Source organism: Equus caballus, chromosome 25 (assembly GCF_041296265.1).
Source record: "Equus caballus isolate H_3958 breed thoroughbred chromosome 25, TB-T2T, whole genome shotgun sequence".
NCBI classification, from domain to species: Eukaryota; Metazoa; Chordata; class Mammalia; order Perissodactyla; family Equidae; genus Equus; species Equus caballus.
Genome location: NC_091708.1, coordinates 8569842 through 8590919, shown reverse-complemented (window position 1 = coordinate 8590919; position 21078 = coordinate 8569842). Strand labels below are relative to the sequence as shown.

General features: G+C 47.3%; 1 protein-coding gene across 2 annotated transcripts; it reads left to right on the top strand.

Annotated features, from left to right (window-relative positions):
• The first annotated feature begins 376 nt into the window (after window positions 1-376).
• VCP (valosin containing protein) lies at window positions 377-15089 on the top strand. Of its 2 annotated transcripts, none has more exons than XM_023629590.2 (17): window positions 377-755; window positions 4197-4308; window positions 4495-4667; window positions 5782-5924; window positions 6615-6745; window positions 7283-7414; window positions 8446-8548; window positions 9203-9336; window positions 9417-9552; window positions 9909-10021; window positions 10647-10811; window positions 10901-11023; window positions 11293-11505; window positions 11703-12011; window positions 12291-12440; window positions 14114-14268; window positions 14423-15089. In XM_023629590.2, the coding sequence occupies exons 1-17, from the start codon at window positions 739-741 to the stop codon at window positions 14526-14528; spliced, it is 2415 nt and encodes an 804-aa protein (XP_023485358.1). In that variant the 5' UTR covers window positions 377-738; the 3' UTR covers window positions 14529-15089. The 2 variants fall into 2 exon arrangements, with proteins under 2 accessions (XP_023485358.1, XP_070106751.1); XM_070250650.1 differs by having other exon boundaries at window positions 436-755; window positions 4395-4667.
• The last annotated feature ends 5989 nt before the right edge of the window (window positions 15090-21078 follow it).

Here is a 21078-nt window from a genome sequence, read left to right as displayed (position 1 = left end):
GGCTGGAGTCAGCGTTTTGAAGGAGTAAGGAGGGGGTTAGGGTGGATTCTCAGGTTTTGGAAGAAGACGGGTGTGTAGGTTATCACTACAACAGGACTAGACTAATACAAGGGTTCAGTCCATTGTGCCAGGTTCTTCCAGCAGGATAAGCTCAGGAGCCAATGAACTCGAGCCAAGTGGGAGAGTCCACCTCCCAGGGATTAAAGGCTCTCCTTTCGCCCGTCGCTCTCGCCCTATTCCTCTCGTTGATTGGTCGAGAATCCTAATCCGTGGAGGAAGCGCAGCGTTGCGGCCAATTGACGTGGCGTTACTAGGCATGTGGCATCCCTGAGGCGGGAGCCCGGCCACAAGCGAGTTCCCTGATTGGCTCTGGTCCGCGGGTTGCTGGGGAGAGGCGCGGGGAGGCGGGCGGGAGTCCCGGGGCAGGCGCTGATTGGCTGAGGTGAGAGCCCCTCTCCTTCCGATGATTCGGCTCTTCTCGGCTCAGTCTCAGCGGAGCGTCTACTGCCGTCGTCGTAGTCGCTGCTGCCGCTGCCCCCTCGCGGATCAGAGCCAGCGCCGCCCGCCCGCCCGCCGCCCCAGTGCAGCCGAGAGGAAGCGAGAGGGAGGCCGCTGCGGGCTCGTCGCTGCTGCTCGCCCCCGCCCGGGAGAGCCGAGCCCGGCCCAGTCGGCCGCCTGCCGCCCTTCCTAGCCGTTACTCTCGGGCCGCCCCAGCCGCCGGCCGGAGAGGCGCGCGCCATGGCCTCGGGAGCCGAGTGAGTGCGCGCCGCCGCGGCGCGCCGGGAGGTGGAGGCCGGGCGGGCGGGAGGCGAGGAAGGGGCGAGCGGGGCCGGGCGGCTGCGCGCCCGCGCGCCCCCTAGGCGGGCTTCGCCCGGCCCGGGCGGATCGTGCTGTGTCATGCAGGCCGCTCGGGCCGCTCGGCCCCGGGAACGGCCGTCCGGCCCGGCCGGGACGGCCGCCCGCTGGGCAGGCGCGGGGCCCCGCGGGTCGAGACGCCGCCCGCGACCCGGCCTGCCGCCGCTGAAGGCCTCTGGTCCCGGCGAGCAGGCCCCGGCCCGACGCCGACCGGGCCCGGTGGGCGTGGACTCGGGGCCACGTGAAGGCCGGAGAGGCCGGACACCGAGGCAGAGGCCCAGGCGGGGAGGCCCGCGAGCCCGGGAGAGTCACGACGGCCCCCGCGGAGCGGCCGGCCTGCCCTGGTGGCGTCCTCGAGCGGAGGTGGGGGCTGTTGGGGAGAGGCCGCCTGCTTTCGCTGTGGCCTTCCTGCTGCTCTGGGCCTGTCGTTCTCCCCACGACACAGCTTTACTCAGTTTCCCTTGGTGTTATGAAATGGGGGCAGGGAGAACAGAACTTGTCTTCTCTCTACTATTTTAGGTTCCTGCTAAAAGTTCGAATCTCGGTTCATATTTTGAGGGCCTTCCTAGATTTCAGTCTTCGTGGAGTGAAGGTTAAAGTTGCCCTGTGTCTTCAGACACACATGCTCCTTTCCCCAAGCTACTGTGTTGAGAAATCCTCGGCTTCCCACCCTTCGGGAAAGCATACGATAAAACCTGGTCTCCTTTGCCCATTGAATTTAGAATCAAGAGCTTGAGACTGAAAAGGAAAAAAACTCTTCTATGCAAATCACCTTCTTGACTCGAGGAGAGTTTAGTTTTTTGAAGTGTGTTCCTTTTTTTCAAGTTTCTGAATCAAGATGAAGTATTACTTAGGTGCCTATTTAAAAGGACTACTTATTGAAGTTTAAAATATTCTCTTAGATTATCCTGTCAGTCTTTTGTTTTTAAGATTCAAAATAAAAATCCAAAATTCTTGGAATCTGGTACCATAGATGGTTTCTAATCTCTAAGTCATCTTGATGACTCCTAACTCCAAGTCCCCTGTGGCCCACTGGGGTTCTGGAAAGGGTCTGACTCATGCAGAAGACAATGGAGGATGTCCTCAAAGACCCTCCAGGACTGCTGTTGGTCCGTAATCAGGCTGAATTCTCTCTTTTAGAGGTGCCTTCCCTCGATCTCAGTAGACGTGGGATTAAAAGTTTTTAAGGGAAGAGCATACCACTCATCTCTAGTGCCAGGGTCAGGAGTGGTAGGCAGATTGGAGGTCTTTCCTAGAAGATAGCTTAAATTCCTAGAATTGGGGTTAAAATACAAACTATGATGACGAGAGGCATGTGGCATTTTATTTTTGTTTAGCCTCAGTCCTATAGATCAAATGGGAAGATGGGCAGCTCTTGGAGGGTATTTTGTTGTGTGTGGGAGAGGGAGAATTGATGGCTTTAAATTGCCGGCAGCTTCACCTTGACCACACTTGCCCTCCAGGGTGTTAATAAGTGTGGGAAGACTGCTTTCCCTGCAGCATTGCCCCCAGAGTGCCACACTTTTGGGTTGGGGGAGGCAAGTTTAAAGTGAGCAAACTCCACTCTTGGAAACTAGTTTAAAGGCCATGATTAAAGATGCAGCTTATGTGAGAGGATCAGCAGAAAACTTAAACCTTGTTAGATGAGTGGGATTCATATTTCTATTGTGTATATCAGGACCAAAAGATGTAAAAACTCCGTAACTTCCTTGCTCATATTCTAGAGCACAGGCTTCCCTTTCTCTTGCAAGTTGTGAAGATATCTCCAATAGGAATACTGTTTTGTTTTGTTGACTGAGGTATCCCCAGATCCTAGAACAGTGCCTGGTGTATAACAAACATAAACTCATTATTTGTGGAGTGAAGAAATAATTCATGAAAAAGATCCTTTTTTATTTAATTCTTTGCTTCCTCCGTTGTCTGGGCCTCCCTATTTTGGTTAATTCTCATGTATTCCTGAACCTTACTAAGAGGAGGTACCTCTTCAAAGGGAGAGCCCACTGTGTCTAGTTAGCGAAGGCTGGAAATGAGCTAGGTAAGAAATTAGTGTTGGGTGAATGATCTTAGCTTCTAGGAAATGATAGAAACTGTTTGGATAGTTTAAACTGAATTTAGATTCATGCAACCTTGATTTGGGTGAGAAGGATTTGGATTTGCCCCATGTCTCAGCATTTCTTGGTTTTGACTATTTGAACCAACTTCATGGAGTTGTGTGCCTTTGCGGAGATTACTGTGAAGCTCCTTTTAAGCTTGAGCTTCTTTCTGAAGGTTCCAGATCTGTTAGTGTTTTTTTTTTCCTTCAAATCTGATGGTCTGTGTGTTTGACATTCCTGTGGTACATAGAATGCTCTGGCATTCAGCAGGTTTAGCCAGTAAGGAGGGTAGTGCTAATGCTTCTGCGTCATTGTCCCCAGGCTTCCTTGGTGGGACTTGGGGCCTCCCTGAGCCCTATGGGAAGTTGTCATGCTCACTTGATTCTGCAAGAGGTTAGCAAAGAAAGAGCTTGTGCTTTATTTTGCAGTGCTAATCATAGTGACCATTAATACCATGTACCAGGCATTGTGTTGAACATTTTGCATTCATTATCTCACTTAAGACGTGATCCTCTGAGATAGGTACTACTGTATTTCTCATTTTACAGATGGAGACATCAGCTTCTGGAGAGGTTAAAACTTACCCAAGATAGGGGCTGGCCCCGTGGCCAAGTGGTTAAGTTTGCGCGCTCCGCTGCAGGCGGCCCAGTGTTTGGTTGGTTCGAATCCTGGGCGCGGACATGGCACTGCTCATCAGACCACGCTGAGGCAGCGTCCCACATGCCACAACTAGAAGAACCCACAACGAAGAATACACAACTATGTACCGGGGGGCATTGGGGAGAAAAAGGAAAAAAATAAATAAATAAAATCTTTAAAAAAAAAAAACAAAAAACTTACCCAAGATTACAGTTGAGCACTGGCAGGTTTGGAATTCAGCCTTAGCAGGACCGAATACAGAGTCCCTTCTCTTAATCAGTATTCTCTGTGGTCTAAACTATTTTCACTTCTCTAATTGCCACTTTGGCCTCCACTTCTATTTTGTCTTCTTAGGCCATCGTTTCCTGACCCTAGAGCAAAATCACTTGGGGCTTTATAGCTAGGATACCAGTGCTCAGAACGCCAAGAGCTGCTAGAATGGGAATTGTAATATGTGCTAGGACCTTGGCTGAATTTCCCTCATCTGAGCTCTCTGATGTAGAGATGACTTCATTTATCCACTATTTCTCTCCGAAGTATGAGCTTTAGAAACTACTGGGGACTGGGACTAGAGTATGTATTGGGACTGACTTCATTTTCTCTTTCTAGTTCAAAAGGTGATGACTTATCAACAGCCATTCTCAAACAGAAGAACCGCCCCAATCGGTTAATTGTTGATGAAGCCATCAATGAGGACAACAGTGTGGTGTCCTTGTCCCAGGTAAGTTGGGTCCACAGTCCAGTCTTTCCTATTTCGTTTAACCTGAGGGCTTTTCCCAGGTTTCTTTTCTCATTTTTTTTTTGCAGTGACCACAGATAGACTGGGGTTTACTGGGAGTCCCAACCTCCAGGGCTGCTGCTTACTCCCTGGCCCAGTGACCCAAAGGCCTTAACCTTCTTTCCTCAGCCCAAGATGGATGAGCTGCAGTTGTTCCGAGGTGATACAGTGTTGCTGAAAGGAAAGAAGAGGCGGGAAGCTGTGTGCATTGTGCTTTCTGATGACACGTGTTCTGACGAGAAGATTCGAATGAATAGAGTTGTTCGGAATAACCTTCGCGTACACCTAGGGGATGTCATCAGGTGTGTGTGGGGTTTTTGGCCCCTTAGGGATGGGAGGCCAGCGACAGCCTGCATTACAGGCAGGACCCCAACGAAGGCCTTGGCAGCTGGAGATATTGGAAGCCTTCTAGCCATGGGAAGATTTATGTTTCAGGGTTGTCTTTAGGTTTTGGTTCTACTTCCTTGGGACTGAAAATCTGCCTCTGCGTGACCCTTGGGACAAGTTGGCGTTTCTGTGACTTTCTTGATGCCTTTATTTTTTCTACCAGAGATATAATTTGTCACACCATAGACCCTGGTTTAGGATACCATTTCAGGGCATGTGTTTGCCAGATAACTTCACTATTGTTTGGGATTAATGGCTTGTGTTGGGGTTGGAATGAGGCAGGAGTGTGGGCATAGAAGGTGGACTCCTAGCAGGTCTTTTTAAGGATCCAAGTTAATCCAGGAGAGAGGTGTAGTTTGAGCCAGACCCAGGATAGCTCCAGTCTGGGTGACTTGGGACTTCAGTTTAGCCAAGAGACTCTCCTATCTTGGTGTCATCTCTAGCCACTGCTACCCAACCACCTGTCACCTGGCCAGGAATATCTCAGGCTTCTGATTCTTTTTTATGGATTTTAGGTTCCATGTAGCTTTTCTTCTGGAGGTGCTTAGTCACTTTCTCAAGGTGCTTTGACCACCTGGCTGAGATTATTTTTTCACTTCTATTTCTCTGATCCTGACACTTGTCAGACTAAGGCCTCCCTTTGTAATATTGGGTCACCAATATTAGCCAAAATGGGTCATCCTTGGATTTCTCTCACTGAAGACGCTCTCTCCCATGTCGTCTTTGTGGGAATTCCAGATGTGGGGGTCTTTCTTTGGGCTCACTAATTAGGCGTGGGTAGCCCCAGCAGCTTCTTCTGTTCACTACTGCTACTACCACGCCCTGAGTATGACCTGTTTTTTGTTTTAGTTCTGTTTGGCTGTTCCTTTGCCCTCACTCCCACCCTGCCCTTCTGCCTCTCTTCACCTAAAGCCATCCCTGCCTTTTTTCTTTCGCTCGCCATCAGCTCTCTGTGCCAGGCCCTTTCGGACACCCAGTGCTTGGGGCTGCAGTGTGGTTGGTAACGTGGAGTCTGCTTGTCATCCTCAGCATCCAGCCATGCCCCGATGTGAAGTACGGCAAACGTATCCATGTGCTGCCCATCGATGACACGGTGGAAGGCATCACTGGCAATCTCTTTGAGGTATACCTTAAGCCGTACTTCCTGGAAGCTTATCGACCCATCCGGAAAGGTGAGAGAGAATTCTAGGGACTGAGATTAAGGATGGTTGCTTGTAGGGGTACTTGGGAGTAAACTTTGAAACGTTTTTGTTTCTTTCTCATGTATGTGTGCATACACATGCATTCTGCACACATGCTCATGTGTACTCTCTCCTTTCCCATTCCTCCCCCACACACTGTTCCCCCATTCCCACTTCCTGCTCCAGTAGAGTAAGCTATTTTCTCTTGTGTCTCTGAAGGAGGTGGTGGGCCATTTTGGCTGTGTTTCAGTCCCAAGTGTATTTAATATTTAGCACAGCTCTACTGTTGGTGTTGGTTGTGAAAGCTTGGTTTACCTATACCCCAGAAGTCAAAAACCTTATGGACTTCTGGCACATCAGGTTTTGCTCACTATCCTCTTGAGTGGCAGAGGGACTCGTCACAGTCTAGCTTTCTCCTCTTACCTAATGGCCTGACAAGGGGTGCCATGTCCACACCCAGGATCCGAACTGGCGAAACCCTGGGCCACCGCAGTGGAGCGCGCAAACTTAACCACTTGGCTACGGAGCCGGCCCCTTACCTAATTCTTAATAGCATGGTGGGAAGGAGAAAGGGCAATGTTTAGTGAACTTGGCATTCTAGACCCTATGTTCTGATGAGGAATTCTTATGTGGTCTGGTAGTTGACACCTTTAACTGCTCTCGTGCTGATTGCTCTCACAGGAGACATTTTCCTTGTCCGGGGTGGAATGAGAGCTGTAGAATTCAAAGTAGTGGAGACAGATCCCAGCCCTTACTGCATTGTTGCTCCAGACACGGTGATCCACTGTGAAGGGGAGCCTATCAAACGAGAGGTGAGTTCTCTCCCTGATCCTGATTACTCCCTGTCTCTGATTACGCAGTGGGGCAGTCATGTGGTAGCTATCAAGACTGAGTGTTTTCTGGCCCTAAACTTCTTTCCAGAGGTGGGAAACCTCCTAGCTATTCCTTTCTGGGCCTAGGGGTTTCTTAGAAGTATCTGATACCAGTAATTTTAAAAATCTAGATTGAACCCAAAGGATCTAAGTGGTTGGAATAATTTTTGGAGAAGTGATGCTGGCGATGGCACCCAGACTTCTGCCTGTTTCCCAGAGTTTCAAGCCTCAGGTCTTAGAGGGGGATCCCTTCTCGGTAAGACTAAGGACAGTGTGAGAGAGAAAGGTTATGCTAGAAATCTTTGCTTTGAAACTTTTAGAGTTGTTCTTAGAGGCAGGATCCTTTTAGAGGAGCATCTCCTCATACAGCAGATTTCTCTACAACATATTGTGAAAAGATTTGGAGAAACTCAACTTTTGCTGATAGTTTTGCTGATACTCCTGCCTTCTCCTTTTCTTTATCTCCTTCATATTCAGGATGAGGAAGAATCCTTGAATGAAGTAGGCTATGATGACATTGGTGGCTGCAGGAAACAGCTAGCTCAGATAAAGGAGATGGTGGAGCTGCCCTTGAGACATCCTGCCCTTTTTAAGGCAATTGGCGTAAAGGTGAGCATCCTGGGCTGTGGGATGTAGTGTAGGGTGATAATTAATGAGTATTGGGTGTCTAATCCCCAGACCTGTTTTCATACTATGTTTCATTGTTGCCTTGGCTTAGAGAGGCAGTAATGCCCTCTTTGTGTTTATAGAGGGCTGTAAGTTCATTAAAGCTACTAATGGATTGGAACAAAGCAGGCCAGTTAAGTTCTCTGTCACATATCTTTTTTGTTAAAACCTTTTAAAAATGTAAAAACCGTTATCATCTCATGGACCTGATAAAAACAAATCTCACATTGTTTGCTGCCTTGTTCCAGAACAATGCTGCCCAATAGAAGTAGAAGTTGAATTTGCAGAGTGTAAAGGGTCCCGAGTCCAAAACATTTGAGAACTGTTGGTCTAGAATGTAATTTCCCAGCCATTTCCATATGATGAGACATGCTGAAGGTGAAGTTATCACCCCTTTCCCTAGTATGCGCCATGCAAATAATTTTATCTTCTATGTGGGCCCTTCTCATGTGCTGCTTGTGGATGAGGCCACAGAAAAGACAGCTTCAAAGAGGAAAACTTGTGGTTGGCGGTAAGGAAAAGCATTCCAACACGATAATAAATCCTGGAGGGTTGTGATTACCGGACTGAGTGAACCTCTGGCACACTCCTAAATGGCTAAGCTAGTCCTTGGCCCTTGTCTGTCTAAAGTCAAGCCCTTGGCCTAATGGTCTCTTGCTTTTCCCTCATCTTTAGGATCTTCAGACTCACACTAGAGTTTCTTAGGCTGATTTTTCTGCCCTTATTCTCCTATGCAGGTTGCAATCATAAGCGTTGTCAGCTTTCTAGCAGTATTTTCTTTCCTGATAAGAGGAGTATGGTGTGAAATAAACTGTCTTCCTAGCAGCTACTGCTGAGGGCTCACTCTTACTGGTGTCAGGGTTGAGGTCTGATTCTTTCTCTAGGTAGAGCCCTAGGGAAGCCATTTTAGGGTGGATGAGATTAGGAGAAGGTAAGAGTATGAACCTAATCACGTCCTCTTTACTGTTCCTCAGCCTCCTCGGGGAATCCTGCTCTATGGACCTCCTGGAACTGGGAAGACCCTGATTGCTAGAGCTGTAGCAAATGAGACTGGAGCCTTCTTCTTCTTGATCAATGGTAGGAGACTTGGTTCACCTTATGTTTGGCTGGATCCAACACTGACCTTAGCATGATCCAGTCTCATGAGTTGGAGAACCCATTGACACATTTATTTGCACATATGCCCTCATGTAAACTTGAGCATCTTTCATCTGTTGGGGTACATTACAGATAGATAAGCAGCAAGGGGAAGTTACTCTACTCTGGTACCCCCTGATCTGTGCCCCTTGAGAAAGATTGGTGGACAGGCTGAAGACATTTAGGGGGAGCAAGTGAGAATGAGAACTCAAAAAATCTATGCTCATTTATTTGAGAGCGTTTGGGGGAAGATTGGCTGCGATCAGCTGGCTCTTTGAGAATGATATTTAGCTGGTAGAATCCAGCTGGTGTGTTGTTTCTCCTGTTCTGGCCAGAGGTCCCAGAGCATCTGCTGTCATTTTCACACTTTCAGCTCTTCTATGAGATAAGTGTACTGAGTCTCTTGGCTTCTCCCCAGCCTGGCCTGGTGGCTGTCCTGGGATAGTGGCGAGTTGAGACTATGAGAAAGTTGGTAGAGGTTACCACATTTTCACCCAGGACCTGTCTCTGGGTTGGGCAAACAAGATATTTGATTTCTTTTGGGATTGAGGAAGGATGGAGTTTGTCATTGCCTCCATTCTATATGCTTTTTAGGTCCTGAGATCATGAGCAAGTTGGCTGGTGAGTCTGAGAGCAACCTTCGTAAAGCCTTTGAGGAAGCAGAGAAGAATGCTCCTGCTATCATCTTCATTGATGAGCTGGATGCCATCGCTCCCAAGAGAGAGAAAGTAGGAACTTAGCCGAGGGGAGATAGTAGGGGGTTGAAAGGTCCTGACTTCACTTCTGACCAGACATCCTGTCCTGACAGACCCATGGGGAGGTAGAGCGGCGTATTGTATCACAGTTGTTGACCCTTATGGATGGCCTAAAGCAAAGAGCACATGTGATTGTCATGGCAGCAACCAACAGACCCAACAGCATTGACCCAGCCCTACGACGTTTTGGTAAGGATCCCAAATTTCTTTCAACCCTGTCCTTGCTTATAAGGAGATAATGGCTCTACTGGGCTGTATTTCTTTGATCCCGTATCTGTCCTTCTTTGAAGTCATTTACTTCTGAGGATTTCTTGAACCTGTTTGCAGTGATAGGGCCTAGGGGTCCTTTCACTTATCCCATGTCCTGTCTAGGGTGACCAGCCATCCTGGTTTGCCTTAGACTGAGGGGTTTCCCAGGACATAGAGTTTTCATTGCTAACCAGGACAGTCCTGGGCAAACTGTGATGATTGGTCACTTAAGGCCTGTCCCTTCTTCCCTCTTGACCAGAAATGAGCCCTCTCTGTTTTCACACACTGTCCCACAGGTCGCTTTGACAGGGAGGTAGATATTGGAATCCCTGATGCTACAGGACGCTTGGAAATTCTTCAGATCCACACCAAGAACATGAAGCTGGCAGATGATGTGGACCTGGAACAGGTGGGGTGGTGATGAGGGCTGGCCAGGAGTTAGGATATCTGTTTCCAGGCAGTTGAAGAGACTGGCTAGGGACATAAGCTTAAGATACGAGGAGATGTATTTTTTTTTTTTTAAGATTTTATTTTTTCCTTTTTCTCCCCAAAGCCCCCCAGTTCATAATTGTATATTCTTCCTTGTGGGTCCTCCTAGTTGTGGCATGTGAGACACTGCCTCAGCGTGGTTTAATGAGCAGTGCCATGTCTGTGCCCAGGATTCGAACCAACGAAACACCAGGCCGCCTGCAGCGGAGCACGCAAACTTAACCACTCGGCCACGGGGCCAGCCCCCGAGGAGATTGATTTTGATTCCTGGGCAAGGGAAGGGAAATGATCTGAGATTGAATCCCGGAAACTGGATTTGGCATGTTTCTCAGTTGACACTATGTTAGAGTAAACCAGAATTTTGGGGGCAGCTTTATTGCCAGGCCCCAAGTCCAGGTTTGAATACTTAAAACACAGCCAGTGAAAGGGAAATGGGAGAACCCAGAGATAGGAGTCGGGGGAAGGGGCCAGGATTCTGTTGTCTCTGAGCTTCCTAAGGCAGCTTGTGTTAGAGATGAGATAGTAAGTAGATCTTCTCTCTGCAGGTAGCCAATGAGACTCATGGGCATGTGGGCGCTGACTTAGCAGCCCTGTGCTCGGAGGCTGCTCTGCAGGCCATCCGCAAGAAGATGGACCTCATTGACCTGGAGGATGAGACCATCGATGCTGAGGTCATGAACTCCCTGGCGGTTACTATGGATGACTTCCGGGTGAGAACTGCACCTCCATCTCAGGTATACACACATGCACTTTGACCTCTCCCCTGGCAAGTCTCATCCCATTTTTCTTCCTTTTTTAGTGGGCCCTGAGCCAGAGCAACCCATCAGCACTGCGGGAAACTGTGGTGGAGGTGCCACAGGTGACCTGGGAGGACATTGGGGGCCTGGAGGATGTCAAACGTGAGCTTCAGGAGCTGGTCCAGGTAGGGTAGCTTGGTCCAGGGTAAGTCACTGCCTCAGTACATTGTAATTGAACTGAGTGGTCTTGGGGGTGTTGGCACATTAATTGCAGGAATTGTGAGAGCATAATTCAGGAGGCTGGTATTCTCAGGTTGGAGGTGCTAAGGAGCCTGCTTCTAGGGAACCTGGGTCTTCCACCGTGGAGTGGTGGGGTAGGGGGGAATGCTTCTGTTTCGTTAGGTTTCTTTCACACTATGCCGGATCCTGGAGCCCTCTTTCCTTTTCCTCTTAGTATCCTGTAGAGCACCCAGACAAATTCCTGAAGTTCGGCATGACACCCTCCAAGGGGGTATTGTTCTATGGACCTCCGGGCTGTGGGAAAACCTTGCTGGCCAAAGCCATCGCTAATGAGTGCCAGGCCAACTTCATCTCTATCAAGGGTCCTGAGCTGCTCACCATGTGGTTTGGAGAGTCTGAGGCCAATGTCAGGGAAATCTTTGACAAGGTGAGCTACACGTGGCTGGGCTATCTATTCACTTGCTTGGGGGTAAGGTAGGGATAGAGGTTGTTTCTTTGGGGGGTTAGGACCATCTCGTTCTGGCAGCTCAGCTGTGGCAGTGAAGGTCACTTTATTTTCTTTTCCCACTCAGGTCTGAGAGACCCACTTGTGCTAATGCTTGAGTCCCCCTGTCCTTCCCACAGGCCCGCCAAGCTGCCCCTTGTGTACTATTCTTTGATGAGCTGGATTCGATTGCCAAGGCCCGTGGTGGTAACATTGGAGATGGTGGTGGGGCTGCTGACCGAGTCATCAACCAGATCCTGACAGAAATGGATGGCATGTCCACAAAAAAGAATGTGTTTATCATTGGTGCTACCAACCGGCCTGACATCATCGATCCTGCCATCCTGCGACCTGGCCGCCTTGATCAGCTCATTTACATTCCGCTTCCTGATGAGAAGTCCCGAGTTGCCATCCTCAAGGCCAACCTGCGCAAGTCCCCGGTTGCCAAGGCAGGTGCAAGGTCATGGGCCAGTGGGGGACCTTTTTGAGTCCTTAGGCTAGTGTGGAGTGTTCTTTGGTTCCTGGACAAGATTCCATTAGGGATTTCTGGAGTTAGGGTGTAAAGGAAGTTGGAAGATTTGAGGGTATTAGGATAATCTAGAGTCAGAGATAAAATAAGGTGCCAAAAATGGGACAAACTAGAATTGGGAGTGCTTGGGTGGCTCGAGATCAGTGTATCACAGGGGAGGAGAGGCTAAATGCTCAGGTAGCTCTGTTGCTGCTTTTAGGACGTGGATTTGGAATTTCTTGCGAAGATGACTAATGGCTTCTCAGGAGCTGACCTGACAGAGATTTGCCAGCGTGCTTGCAAGCTGGCCATCCGTGAATCTATTGAGAGTGAGATCAGGCGAGAACGGGAGAGGCAGACCAATGCCATGGTGAGTAGGCACTCTTTCCCCAAATGTGCCAGTCATGGGGAGCCAGGGGACAGTTTCTACCATGCATGGAGTTAAGAGTATAAAGTTTTTGAAAGATAATCTGACTGAGATGTTTAGCAGGGCCTCAAAGAGAAAGAATGCTGGGGTTCACCCCTTTGGTCTGGAATTAGAAAGGCTGAGAAGAGATGGCCAGGCTAATGCTCAGTCTGAACTGGGCTGGGCTCCATGAGGGAAATCAAGCTGCGATTGTATAGATAAACAAACAGAACAGGGCTTAGAACCTGCCAAGTAACGCCTCAAGTTAAATGCAAAATCATGTGTGTGTGTAGATAGGTACTCTGTATCATCTTACTTCTTTCTCACCATGTCATGGCATAATGTTAGAGACTTAATGAATGAATGGAGGGAGTCTGTGACATCTCTTCTCCCTTTCATAAAAGTCTAGAAACTACTGATAAATGAATCCTAGGGAGCAATGTCATGGAACTCACAGCAATTGGAGTGGCTTCTTAGTGGAGGAGACAGGGTTTGACCTGGGCTATGAAGGGAGGGTAGGATTCTTTCTTTTTTTTTTTTTTTTTGAGGGGGTGGATTGGGCCTGAGCTAACATCTCCTGCCAATGCTCCTCCTTTTCCCTGAGGAAGACTGTCCCTGAGCTAACATCTGTGCCAGTCTTCCTCTGTTTTGTATTGTATGTGGGATGCCGCCTCAGCATGGCTTGATGTATGGTGCAGGTCTGTGCCATGGTTCTGAACTGGCAAACCCCGGGCTGCCAAAGCGGAGTGCACGGAACTTAACCACTACACCACTGGGCTGGCTTCCAAGAGTAGAATTTTGACAGAAGAGCCCAAATAAGCTACTTGAAAAGTAGGATTGCAGGAATTGGGGAAAACCTGGTTAGATTTAAGAGGGTATATGTTACTGGAAGTGAGGCCACTAGGTAAAGTGTCATTCAGATGTGGTAAGCACTGAGAGCCATTGACATTTCTTTTTAAAATTTAGGTGTATTGGGGCCAGCCCGGTGGCGCAGCAGTTAAGTTCTCATGCTTTGCTTCCGTGGCCTGGAGTTTGCGGATTCAGATCCCAGGCCTGGACCTTTGAGCTCATCAGGCCATGCTGTGGCAGGCATCCCATATAAAATGGAGGAAGAAGGGCACAGATGTTAGCTCAGGGCCAGTCTTAGTCAGCAAAAAGAGGAGGATTGGTGGTGGACGTTAGCTCAGGCTAATCTTCCTCAAACAAACAAAATGTAGGTGTATTGAGGTATAATTTACATATAGTAAAATTCACCATTTTTGAGTGTACTATTTCCATGGTTTTTTGACAAATGTGTTTAAGTTTTGTAATTGCTACCATAGTTGAGATACAGAAATTTCTGTCATCCCAAAAAGTTCCCTCATGCTACTTTAGTCAGCTTCTTTTTACCACCCTGAGCCCCTGGCAACCACTGATATAATTTCTGTCCCTACAGTTTTGCCTTTTCCAGAATGCATTGACAGGTTTTCAGCAGGGCAGTGACTCGATTTTAGGAAGATTGGCCTGGAGACTTAAATTGGATTGGAGAGGCAGGGAGACCAATAAGCTACTGCAATAATGGGGGGCAGGGAGGCCAGAGAAGGAATCCAGGCTGGGCCTTAACCAGCCCTGGTGGTCTGTGTTTACCAACTCCGCAGGAGGTGGAAGAGGATGATCCAGTGCCTGAGATCCGCCGAGATCACTTTGAGGAAGCCATGCGCTTTGCCCGTCGATCTGTCAGTGACAATGACATCCGGAAATACGAGATGTTTGCTCAGACCCTTCAGCAGAGTCGGGGCTTTGGCAGCTTCAGGTAAGCAGGTTGCAGTGGGCAGTGCTTAGGTTGTCTTGGGGAACTGTACAGCCAAGGTAGTGGGAGTCCTAAGGAGGCTAGAAGGGTTAGTTGTGAAAATTCTACACAGGCCCTGTCCTAACCCTCTTTTTTGGCTCTGCTCTTGTGCACACAGATTCCCTTCAGGAAACCAAGGTGGAGCTGGCCCCAGTCAGGGCAGTGGAGGTGGCACAGGTGGCAGTGTGTACACGGAAGACAATGACGATGACCTGTATGGCTAAGTGGTGGTGGCCAGCGTGCAACAAGCTGGCCTGGCTGGACCTTGTTCCCTGAGGGTGGGGGCGCCCGCCCAGGAGGGACCAGGGGTGCGCCCATGGCCTGCTCCATTTCTTAGTCTGAACAGTTCAGCTACAGTCAGACTCTGGACAAGGGGCTTTCTGTTGAAAAAAAACAAAACGTAACAAAAGTGATAAAAATAAAAGTGATTTTCATTTGGGAGGCGGAGAGTGAATTACCAACAGGGAATTGGGCCTTGGGCCTACACCATTTCTGTTGTAGTTTGGGACAGTGCAGGGACCTGTGTGGGTGTGAACCGAGGCACTGTCGCCACTCCCCACAGTAAAGCATCTGCACGTCACTCAATGCTGCCCAAGCCCTCCCTTCTTCCCCCTACCCAACCTAGGAAGGAGGGTGAAGGGCCACAGTTGCTGGGTGTTTATATAGAGAATAGGTTGATTTTACTTTACATGCTTTTCGGTTAATGTTGGAAAACTAATCACAAGCAGTTTCTAAACCAAAAATGACATGTTGTAAAAGGACAATAAACATTGGGTCAAAATGGAGCCTGTGTCCTGGCCCCTGTGCCTGCTTCTTTTCATGGGAAGGGCCTTGGGCTACCCCTCACTGCCAAGGCATGTTTCCACATGTGAAATCTTGGAAGCAAGATTGCGCTGTCTTCCTTTCCTGATTAACATCGGTGTGATACTGCTGCCTCGCCCCGTGTCTGCAGTGTCACTGGATGGGACTGCAGCGGAGGGGGAGCAGCCTGATGGAGCTCCAGATGTGGAGAATGTGACATCCTACACCTGTGTTTGATGTGGATGGTAAGGCTAGGCCTGCAGAGCCCTCTTTTCCTGAGCAAGGACTAGATTGGAGTGCCCTCCAAAAATCTTAGGGTTGCAGAAAGATAAAATCTTTGTCTGGAGGTGAATGTTCTTTCGCTGCATCTAAAAATCCTAAACGTTCATGCTGTGGTTGAGGATCACTTATCATTATGTCCACCTTTCCTTTATGTAATTTGTATTATAAAAAAAAATAGCTTTTTTCTGATATAAAATTCTAGTATTGGATGTGTTTTTTTCTTAAACTAAACATCCTCCCCTGCTCACAGTTTTACAGATGATTGCTTGTGTAGTTTTTTCCAGGTATAAAGTATCCTCTTCATTCAGCAGGTGCCAGCATACTCACTTATTGATGCTGGAATCAGTACCATGATGCCCTGCCCTAAAGGAGGAGTATGGTGCAGAGAAAATAATCTACTGAGTCAAATTTGTATTGGTCGTTCTAGTACTTAGATCAGGCTCTCGTCTGGTCTGTGTAGATAATCTACAAGCACACAAGATTCTTGGCTGATTAAACTGGGGCATCTCGAACTCATGTCCTATGAAATAAATTGTTTTGCACTTTGGGGATTTGAATTGACTGTCACTTGTTTTCCATGAGACTTCCTCCGCCAGATTCTGTCTTTGATCCTCCTTTGGTTCTCCCACCATATGGGTATCCTGGTGGCTTAGCCTTCAGTCTTCTTCCCACTCTGAACCTTATCACTTTGCCTCATCACTCTGGGTTGGCACCGTAACCTCTATGAGGACCAAAGACAAGGTCTTTTGGGGAAGGACGTTCGGTACCTCTGCATCAAGTTATGGGAACAGAACAGAAGGTAAGTGGTATTTTCCCACGAAGTTTGTCTCTAGGGAATACAGTTGGAGCTCTATAGATTCTTTAGGAAAAACCAAGAGCAGACTTAGGGATTTGATTCTGGTTCTAGCACTTGTGCTTAAAGTGGTGTAGCTTCGAACAAGGCGGTTAGCTCTCTTGGGGCCTCTAGATTGTTAATCTGAAGAAAAGATTGGCACTGCTTTTTTTTTTTTTAAAGATTTTATTTTTCCTTTTTCTCCCCAAAGCCCCCCACTACATGGTTGTATCTTTTAGTTGTGAGTTCTTCTAGTTGTGGCATGTGGGACGCCGCCTCAGCATGGCCTGCTGAGTGGTGCCATGTCCTCGCCCAGGATCCGAACCCGCGAAACCCCGGGCTGCTGCAGTGGAGCATGTGAACTTAACCACTTGGCCACGGGGCTGGCCCCAGCAGTGCTTTGTAAATGCTATAGAAAGTGGTGTGGGACTGTTTGTTGTCAGCTTACACCTGCAGAAGCCTGCTTACTTAAACCAAGAGGCAAGTTGTATAGGCAGTTTTTTTCCCCCACACTGTTCCCAGAAAGAAATTGGAATGTAATCTTACTGTAGCTAATCACTTCTTCCCATAGGATAAGTGCTACAATTAGAAGATGGGTTTCTAACCAGTAATATGGCATCAAATAGATCACAGAGGGCCAACAGTATACCACAGAGGCAAAAGCAGAAATGGAACTATACACCTAACGTCTTGAGATATATTTGGATTCAAGATACTGATCCTACAAGTTGTCCTGAGAGTCTAATGGTCACACAGTGTCCACAAGGAACACAGGTCTGCCACTTGTTAATTTGGCCAAACTGTGGCAAATGTTAAGTGTTCTTTTTCCTCTTACCCAGTCCTATAACCTACTGAGGACTTAAAAAGACTTAATAATAGAGGACTTGGATTTTTCATAAAGTTATCCAGAGACGCAAGACTCATTAAATGTCCGTGTGTCAAGTAGAAATTCAGAATTGCAGTAAGAGACTTTCCTGGGGGATAGGTGGGGAGAGGGAAAGTACCTTCAGTTACATTCTTGGCCAGCAGGTGGTGAGTTTTGGACTCAGACCCTATAGACAGGTTTGGACTAAAGCTTTGGAACAGAACAGTGACATTAGTGAGAGGAGGCAGAGGAACAGCATGTACCTTCTGACTGGTGGTTTTTCTCAACCAGATACACAGAGTAGAGGCAGTGTTGTAGAATGGAAAGAGCACTGGATTGGGAGTGTGGACTTGACCTCAGAGAACCTCACTTTCTTTGAAGGGCTTGATAGCACCCATTTCCTGATAGTATGGCTATCAGCAAGACACAGATTGTTTGTTATGGGGCTGCAAGGAAGGGGAAACCATACGGAGACAGAATCAGAGAAGGCTCTGCAGGTAGTCTGAGCTGGGCGTTAAAGGAGGGTGGGAGACTTGACATGGAGAAGTGCAGGAGAGCAGATTGAGCAAAAGGCACAGAGACTAGATAATACAGAGCATGTTTAAGAAACATCAGGTTGGGGCTGGCCCAAAGGCTGAGTGGTTAAAGTTCCATGCGCCCCACTTTGGTGGTCCTGGGTTTGCGGGTTAGGATCCCGAGTGCAGACCTACACCACTCAGCCATGCTGTGGCAGTGACCCACATACAAAGTAGAGGAGGATTGGCACAGATGTTAGCTCAGGGCTAATCTTACTCAAGCCAAAAAAGGATTGGCAACGGATGTTAGCTGAGAGCGAATCTTGCTCACCGTTAAAAAAAAAAGCAGCATCAGGTTGACTAGCAAGGGAGTCCTGGAGTGAATTTGAAGAGATCAAACCACATTGTGAAGAACCTCAAATGTCAGGAGTGAACTTTGTTCTAAAGGTGTTGTGGGTCCTCGAAGATTTAGGCAGGGAAGGGGCAGATTTCAGTGCTAGACAATGCACTTTTGTGTGTGTGTATAGGAAAGCAATTCACCCAGCAATTTGCAAGTGTACAGTACAATATTGTCAACCACATGTGCATCGTTGTGCATGGACAATTCACTTATAAACATTTTAGTTTTATAGAAGCAGTAACGTGCATTGTAGAAATTTAGAAAAATAGAAAATTTTAAAAGTAATAGTCCCAATAACCAGAGATCATATCTTAATAACTTTAGTTCCTATTTTTCTGATTGTTTTTCTGTGCATGTGTGTGAACGTGTGTTTATACATGTGGTATTTTTAAATCAGAATGAGAGCGTACTGCTTTTTGTCAATAATCTCCACTTTTCCCTTTTCATTTAATCTAATATTCGTACCATATTCAGAGTTTCCCAAGTGACTCGAAAATGTCTTTCACAACTGTTTTGACCAAACTAACGGTCTAGTCTAGGAGCACAGGTTGCATCTGTTATGTTCCTTTAATCCAACTTTTATGACACTTTTTGAAGAGATTGGGTTATGAGAATTGTAGCCATGTGAAGGTTGGATTAGAAGGAATACAGGGCGGGGCTGGCCCTGTGGCCAAGTGGTTAAATTCACGCGCTCTGCTGCAGGCGGCCCAGAGTTTCGCCGGTTCGAATCCTGGGTGTGGACATGGCACTGCTCATCAAACCACGCTGAGGCAGCGTCCCACATGCTACAACTAGAAGGACCCACAACGAAGAATATACAACTATGTACCGGGGGGCTTTGGGGAGAAAAAGGAAAAAAAATCTTTAAAAAAAAAGGAATATAGGGTAACCAATTTGGCGAGAAATGATGACTGAACTAAGATAGTGATGGCAGAGGTGGAGAGGTGAAGATGGATTTGAAATACATTTCATAGGTATAATTGACAGGGTTATAATTGATGATGGATTAGATTGGGGAGTGAAGAGGAGTCAGGAATGATAGGCTTCTGGCTTGGTATTGGGGTGGATATGATACCCTTCAATAGGAATGGGCACATGGGAGGAAAAGGTTAAAGGGAAAGTTTGGACAAGTTGAATACGAGATGATGTCTAGCAGACTGTTGGATAAGTGGATCTGAGACCTAGGGATGCTTAATAAATGACCCATGCTTTGAAATATGGCACTTAATGGAATTGGATTCAAGACTTTTTTTTTTTTGAGGAAGATTAGCCCTGAGCTAACATCTGCTGCCAATCCTCCTCTTTTTGCTGCGGAAGACTGGCCCTGAGCTAACATCCATGCCCATCTTCCTCTACTTTTTTTTTTTTTTTTTTTTTTTTAAATTGTTTCAAACTTTTTTTTTTTTTTTTTTTTTTAAGATTTTATTTTATTTTTTTTCTTTTTCTCCCCAAAGCCCTCCGGTACATAGTTGTGTATTCTTCGTTGTGGGTCCTTCTAGTTGTGGTATGTGGGACGCTGCCTCAGCGTGGTCTGATGAGCAGTGCCATGTCCGCGCCCAGGATTCGAACCAACGAAACACTGGGCCGCCTGCAGCGGAGCGCGCGAACTTAACCACTCGGCCACGGGGCCAGCCCATCTTCCTCTACTTTATATGTGGGACGCCTATCACAGCATGGCTTGACAAGCGGTGCCATGTCCGCACCCGGGATCCGAACTGGTGAGCCCCAGGCCACTGAAGTGGAATGTGCGCACTTAACTGCTGCACCACCGGCCCGGCCCCAAGAAATTTTTTTTTTTAATGGTATTGGTAAAATTGGACATCTGCTTTGGGGGGGAAGTTAGATTCTCACCTCATACCATACTCAAAAGTTAGATTAACAATCTAAACATAAATATATAAAACTGTGAAAGGTGCTAGGAGAAAGTGTTTTATGGTTTCCATAAAGGAAAATGTTGGTAGATTTAATTACATAAAATTTTAAACTTTGATACAGTAAAAGTCACCTTAAAATTAGGAAATAAACTACAGATTGGGAGAAAATATTTGCATCATACATAATAGGTCGAGTTGTATTTGTGGTAAGCAGGATAATGCTTTCCCCAAAAGGTGTTCACATGGTAATCACTGGAACCTGTGGATATGTTATTTTATATGGCAAAGGGGAGTTAAAGTTGCTAACCAACTGACTTTAAGATAGGAAGAGTATCTTGGATTATCCAAAGTAATTACAAGTGTCCTTAAAAGTGGAAGAGAGAGGTGAAAAAGAGAATGATGTGATGTGAAACTTGCCTTGCCTTTGCTAGCTTGGAAGATGGACCAAGAAGGCCAGTAGCCAAGGAATGTAAGCAGCCTCTCGAAGGCAGGAAAAACAAGGAATGAGTCTGTCCAGTGCCTACAGAAAGGAATGCAGCCCTGCCAACCTCTTGATTTTAACCCAGTGAGAAATATGTCAGACTGCTGACAAAATAAATTTGTGTTTTCTGGTAATTTGTTATGGCAGCAGTAGAAAACTAATATCATATCCAACAAATAGTACAGTAGCAAAATGGGTAAAGGATATGAACAGGCAATTATAGAAGAAGAAATCCAGATGGCCACTGAACATATGAAAAGACACTTGTTTTTGTGCCCTTGGGGATGGATGAGCTGACCCAGGGAGAGGAAGAAGCAAAGGGCTGAGAAGAAATGGCCAGAGAGAGATGTAGAGAACTTGTGGGTCAAGTGGGTGAAGAAGGGGACCATATTTAGGACCAGACAGCTGCCTAGACCCAGACCCCTTGTGTTTATGTGAATGGATGTATTTTTCTTCTGTTCACTTGCTGTAAAGTTTTTCTCAAGGGCAGCATTGGACTATTGGACTGTGCTCCCCTGGCCTTACAGCCTCACCCTGTAGAGTAGGGATGTGTGGACTCGAGGTTGATCATCTGTGAAGCGCTTGAACAGAGAGTTAAGCCTGCAGAATCCTGAGGTCTGTACTTCTGGGACTTGATCCTGAGGGGATATGGCTGTAGCCGAAGTTAATAGAGAACTTACATTTCCAGCACCCCAGACTCCAAAGAAGACATGAGTGGGATGTG